Raw genomic sequence first — 6348 nt, forward strand, 5'->3', positions numbered from 1 at the left:
TGCGAGGAACCGCATGCAAGCAAAGGAGAGAGAGAGAGAGAGAGAGAGAGAGAGAGAGAGAGAGATATTTCGGCTACACTGTCGCCTTTCTTCCATTAAAATGAGAAGTCTACGTAAAGAAAAATAAAATAGTTGGTAGTATATATTTAGGGTTTTCGTTGTGTATAATATATCTTCGGACACACTCTAGGACGACAGTGTAGCTGAAATCTCTCTCTCTCTCTCTCTCTCTCAAAGAGGGTGGTAAAACGTCCCTCCAGAATCCGATTGCCCCATCTCCACTCAACCAATTTCTCCTTTTGTTTTTCTTTTCCCATTTTACGAACCAAACGCGCCTTTGGACTGGTAAAAGGACCCAATTCGGATTTATTCTCCTTCATTCATATTTTATCCAAACTTATGGTCCAAGCAATCTATTTTTATTTTCATTATTTCCGATCTATGTTTGTTCTTTAGGGAGGTTAGATACATCTCTCTCTCTCTCTCTCTCTCTCTCTCTCTCTCTCGGGAGAAAGGGTAGGTAGAATTGGAGAAAGACTAAAAAAGAAAAGGAGAAGGAGAATTCAATTCCCTTCCCAAAGTTGAAGAAGGGATCATGAGAGGAGAGGGAACATTTCTTTAAAAGAGACTACAGTTGCTTTCTCCTTTTCCTTTTTTTCTTCCTCCCTCTCTTACTCTTCTTAGACTATTGTTTATTTTGGAGAAGTGGAAGAGACGGGAGAGAAACGGTTACCCTGGGATGGGAATAAGAGGAACTTTGCTAATATGACATGGACCAAAGATTGCGGCGAGGACGGTCGCGATGGTCGAGCGATCGATGGAAAATCCGAGGAAGAAGAACATCGGATCAAAAGCTGCCCATCATGCGGCCATCGAATCCTATGCCACGAACAGGTCTATCAATCATCACCCTTCTTTTAGAAAAGATGAACATTCTGTAGTGTTTATGAATTCAATGGTTTCAATTTTAAGGGAAAATGTGTACATGTAGGCGGCAATTCATGAACTGCCTGGGCTGCCTGCGGGAGTGAAGTTCGATCCGACGGACCAAGAGCTTCTTGAGCATTTGGAAGGAAAGGTGCGGTCTGATATTTGTAAGCTTCATCCACTCATTGATGAATTCATCCCTACACTCGAAGGAGAGAATGGGATTTGTTACACTCACCCAGAGAAGCTTCCAGGTGATCTTCTTCTTCTTTATTCTCAGTAAGTGCCGATATCTTATTATGTAGCAAAGATAACACGAAAACCCTAATGTACTGGCCCATTTTATAGGTTTTAGATATGGATGTTGGGTTTTAGCCTCTCTCTCTCTCTCTCTCTCTCTCTCTCTCTCTCTCTCTCTCTCTCTCTCTCGTGGTTCATCATAGTGTAACTGCACTCTTTCCAGAAGTGAAGGTGATCGAAGAGATCTCTTATGTGCAAAGAAGTACAATTGAGAGAGAGAGAGAGAGAGAGAGAGAGAGAGCGCTCTAGACAGCAGTCTTTTGTATAACTCAAATGATGTGATTTACATGCGAAAACGAAAACCACCACTGAGATGGGAGCCACCCATCAGAGGATCCTCAATATTTATGTGCCGTGTCTCATATACCAGGCCAGATCAACAGGTGGGCCACACTCGTACACTGTTTTTTTTAATGTGTACTACCTTCTGATCATATCAACTTGAATTTTGAGACATGGCATCTACACTTGTCCTTCATTTCCTCGGGTGAGGCAAATCACTTAACAAACTGAAACTAAGCAAAACTCACTAACATTTCTCAAAGGCCATGACTTGCATATATATATATATATGAAAACCGGGAAATCACAAGTAGAAAGGAAAATCAGGGCGATCTTGGTGATTTGGATTGTAATTTGCAATCCAAACACCACCCAACCAAAAGATACAAGGGCCCTCTAATCTCATTGCAAAGAAAAACCCCAACTGAGAACCGTCATTAAGTAACTACAACAACCCATGACAGAAAGCAACAGAATTACAGCTGAATTCCCGCCCGGTACAACAAACCAACAGAAAACTGTCTTGATTGAGGTCTCTAGCTGGTGGAATCAAATTCCACCAACTAGGGGACGGCACCATCCAAGGGCTGGTCACTGGCTGCCTACTATCCAGACATTCCTGTTGTAATTTGGGTTGCGGGTAGCCCAGCAATCAAGGCCTCCGTACGGTCTGCTCCCAGTGCTCCTCGTAGGTTAGTACCACGGTGTCCACATCACTTTTTAGGTGGGATTTTGTTTCTGAAATTAGATTAGGGACATCACTTTCATTCAATAACTTCGTAGTTTTAGTAGGATCAGGATTTATTTTTATAAAATTATATCATGGTTGCATTGCTAATTGAATTAAATTTAGTGGACATTCACTTGAAGAAACTTATAGATATTTTTGTTTTTATCATTAGGTTTAACTCTGTGGCATGTTTGGATACGTGATAATTTCATTGCGTAGTTTAGAAAATATTAGATTACAAAAGTGGGTCCAGTTCAGATGGCAAGTGGAATTCTCAAATTTATTAGACAACCGCTCTCTTATTTCTTATGTTAGATAAGCCTACTTGTTGATTAAGGCCTATCTATTTCACCAATTATCCCAACGACATAAAAGGAATATGTTATTATTATTATTATTTTACGATGGTCAAAATAAACATAAAAATCATCGATCAAATGTAAATGTATTTAAGAAACTAATAAAAGAATTTGTAATCATTACACTTTTTTATGTCATTACCATGTAATGTCAAATCCAAACAATAACATTAACGTGTTTTTGTTAATGATTTAATATTAAAGTAACATAAAAGTGTCATCACTGTGGTTTTATCATTTGCCAAATGAAACAATGGAATTAGTGGTCAAATGCAAATGTTATTTGGAGATGGAAAAGTAATTTATAATTATTGCACATTTTCTTTATAACACCATTGTGATAATTGGTGAAACAAACCAGTCTCAAGTAATAATTATTGTGTAGAATTCACATCATCCAAACTGCACAACTGTCTTTCCATTGGAACACAAAATTCCATTTAGGCATAGGTTCTGTATATGCAATTAGGCCCTAAGTTCTAAAAGTAGAAAAACACATGGCGTGTTGATTATATAACTAGTTAGGTTTGAGCTTTTGCTCATTCATCTATGCAAAACAAGATTTGCTTTTTGTTAGTTAATTTCTATTCTCCTTATTTTGTGAAACCTTCATTGTATTATTATTATTAGTTTTTTTTGGGAAAATCTATGTCTAGGATTGACTGTTCGATGTGATTCTCATCCACAGGTTATAAAAGGAATGGACCCATGTATTGGGCAACAAACGCCCGTCTATGATCCAACGAACCTATCTGTACCCTTCCGGAACTAAATAGCTAGGCACGAATGGAGCATTTTTATTTTCTTCTGAGAAATGTTCCAAGTGCCCTATAAGTTGTGGTGCTCCTATTTGCACGGATCCACTTGGACCGTTCAACTGATAGATCTAAACTGTCTATTTAAGTCTAGAACATACCTTATATATATATATATATATATATATATATAGAAATGTTCAAGTGCCCTATGAGTTTTAGTGCTCCTATTTGCATGGATCCACTTGGACAGTTCAACTGATAGAACTAAACTGTCTGTTAAGTCTAGAACGTACTAATTTCAAGGAACACCATGCCAAAACACACTGATCGGATGATCAAATCCATCCTTAATTGGACCTTGTTATCCATAGCCACTCTTTTTCAAAGCTATGGATGGGATGGCTATGATTAGTGTAAGAATAGTGATTCTTAGAATCATACGCAATCCATGATGGCCTTAACAAGTAAACGGATCAAATTATTGCGTGGACCTATTTTTGGGCAAACAATATTAACTGCCCATATTAGACACAGTTGATCAATGGTTATTTTTTGTTGGATGGGGGTGATATTTGCATGGTAACCCACGTAATGTGCACTGGAACTAAGGAAAGTAAGTGTAATGCAACTAAGAGCACTATAAGTTAAAAGTTCTCTTAGAGTACACTGTAGCAGTTCTCCTTGTATTTTATGTAGAGTGGGTTGCAGACACTTTCATGGCCAAGATGAACCAAAGAAGGCCCAATCAGAGGTGGAAATGACCTGGACCGTCAAAACCATAAAACAGTCATATCTTGCAAATTGGAATGGGTTTTTCAATATATCATATATGATTTTAGGGTCGGAGAAGCTGCTTAAGCCAACAACCCAGTTATGCTGGGTTGCCTACACAGGATTTGCGAGATTTCATCATATCAACGGTCAAAAGTCCCATTTAATTTTGTTTTTACTATAAATAATCAGTTTTAGTTCGAGTATAACTTTTGATCTTTCGAGTTACAGGAGTCTGCTCAACATGAAAAGGCTTAGAAAATTAGGAGATTAGTGTGGTTGGGACAAATTGGACACTTAATATTTTTGGACTAAGTTATGCTTTTAGGGTGTTTGAGTCTAAAACTCCGTCTTAGGTTTAAGCTCAGTATTTAAAGGGTGGTAATCTCATTTTTATCATTAATCAATTTATTTTAAATTTATTAGATATTATTTCTACTTTTATCCGTAGTGGATTCCAGAAAGTGTACATGGGTAAATATCCCTTGAGTAAATCTATGATCGGCCTCACGTCCTTATAGTATGTTAAAATCATAACATTGCCATTAGAATACATGTTATAGCTCTATATCAGTGTTCATCTCTCCATGCATACAAAAACATGAGTTGTATTTTTCCAGTACCTCAGCAGCATTGGTCGAATATCAGATCCGTCCATCTTTTGGGTCCTGCAATGCACTGACAATGATCTGACAACCACTTTGAAAGGACTATCCCCACCATTTATTTGTTATGTTTAACAGGACCATTAAAAAAATTCCTATGGACGGCTCTCATCCATCTTTAAATACCAATGAACAGAATTCAGAATCAGTTAATGGAAACCAAAAGACGGACGACGGTTCCAATCATCCGTCCATCTCTGCATGTGAACCAGCACCAATGAACATGCACCCTGATCTGATAAAATGTTCTGCACCTTGTGTTGTAGGAGTGAGTAGAGACGGCCTAATCCGCCACTTCTTCCATCGCCCTTCCAAGGCTTACACCACAGGAACCAGGAAGCGTAGGAAGGTGCACACGGACGCACAAGGTGGCGAGACCCGGTGGCACAAGACAGGCAAAACTCGGCCCGTTTTTGTGGGTGGGAAGCTGAAGGGCTACAAGAAGATCCTAGTCCTCTACACCAACTACGGCAAGCAGCGAAAGCCTGAGAAGACGAATTGGGTGATGCACCAATACCATCTTGGTTCCAATGAAGACGAGAAGGATGGGGAGTTAGTAGTCTCCAAAGTGTTCTACCAGACCCAGCCCAGGCAATGTGGTTCAGGTACTAAGGACTCCAAGAGCCACGATGGGCATGATAGCATTGCTCTCAAGGACACTGGGATTGTCGATTACTATAACCCGTCGATCATATCCTACGATCAAGGGACCCACGATAGGGTGAACCCTCATCAGCTCTTAACAAACTTCGTTGTACATGCTGATGGTGCTTCATTTCTACCTTAAAGAGCTGAGCATATATGAAGAGTAGTAGATAGGGTGGAGGAAAGGTGGTGGATAGGAGATGTTGTTGTGTACTACTAAAATAAGCTGAGAAATGCAATCGCTACTTACATTCCTGTCTTCACCATGTGAGATCTAAGCCGTCCATCAGGTGGGCCTCACGCCTTATGTGCGATTGGCCTACAAGATCAGGCTGGTCCTACTATTTCAGGTGGGTTAAAAACCAGTCCTCCACATTCCATGTGTATGGGTGTGTCCACCTTATTAATAGACTGGTCTGATTTTTAGGGCTCGTCATAAACACACTGGGGCCCACCTGATGAATGGCCATACCACTCTCGTGAGTAGCCTTAGCGGGTTTAAGTTTATTAAAGCTATTCTCAGAAGGGAGGTAGAGGCTTTGATCAGAGCATTATTCAAACTTTGTACAAGATGAGGATGCTGTTTATATTAATTAATACGTGTTAAAAGATAATTTGTAGATTTGCTCTTCCGTAATTTCTTCGCAACGAGTTTTGATTGGATACGTTCCACCGCGCAACAGTGTGGTACGGAGTCAGGTTTCCACCCCACGTAGAGCATCTTACCTATGAGAATCATTCTTCGAACGGATATATGATTCTGCGTGAAGATGAATATATTTAGTGGCTGATATTCAAATCCAAGATTCAAAGGTCAGGATCCTCAATGAATTATGATTATAATATCATAGCTTTTACATGATACTAGTGATTAAATGAAGAGTATTTTAAAGATGCAATGACGGCCGAAA

General features: G+C 39.4%; 1 protein-coding gene across 1 annotated transcript; it reads left to right on the plus strand.

The window, feature by feature from the left end:
* The first annotated feature begins 471 nt into the window (after nucleotides 1–471).
* LOC131245270 (NAC domain-containing protein 73-like) lies at nucleotides 472–6069 on the plus strand. The gene is made up of 3 exons (XM_058244607.1): nucleotides 472–894; nucleotides 992–1181; nucleotides 5059–6069. Exons 1-3 carry the CDS (start codon nucleotides 766–768, stop codon nucleotides 5577–5579), a joined length of 840 nt encoding a protein of 279 aa, XP_058100590.1. The 5' UTR covers nucleotides 472–765; the 3' UTR covers nucleotides 5580–6069.
* Nucleotides 6070–6348: the final 279 nt, after the last annotated feature.

This window comes from Magnolia sinica, chromosome 5 (genome assembly GCF_029962835.1).
Source record: "Magnolia sinica isolate HGM2019 chromosome 5, MsV1, whole genome shotgun sequence".
Taxonomy (NCBI): Eukaryota; Viridiplantae; Streptophyta; class Magnoliopsida; order Magnoliales; family Magnoliaceae; genus Magnolia; species Magnolia sinica.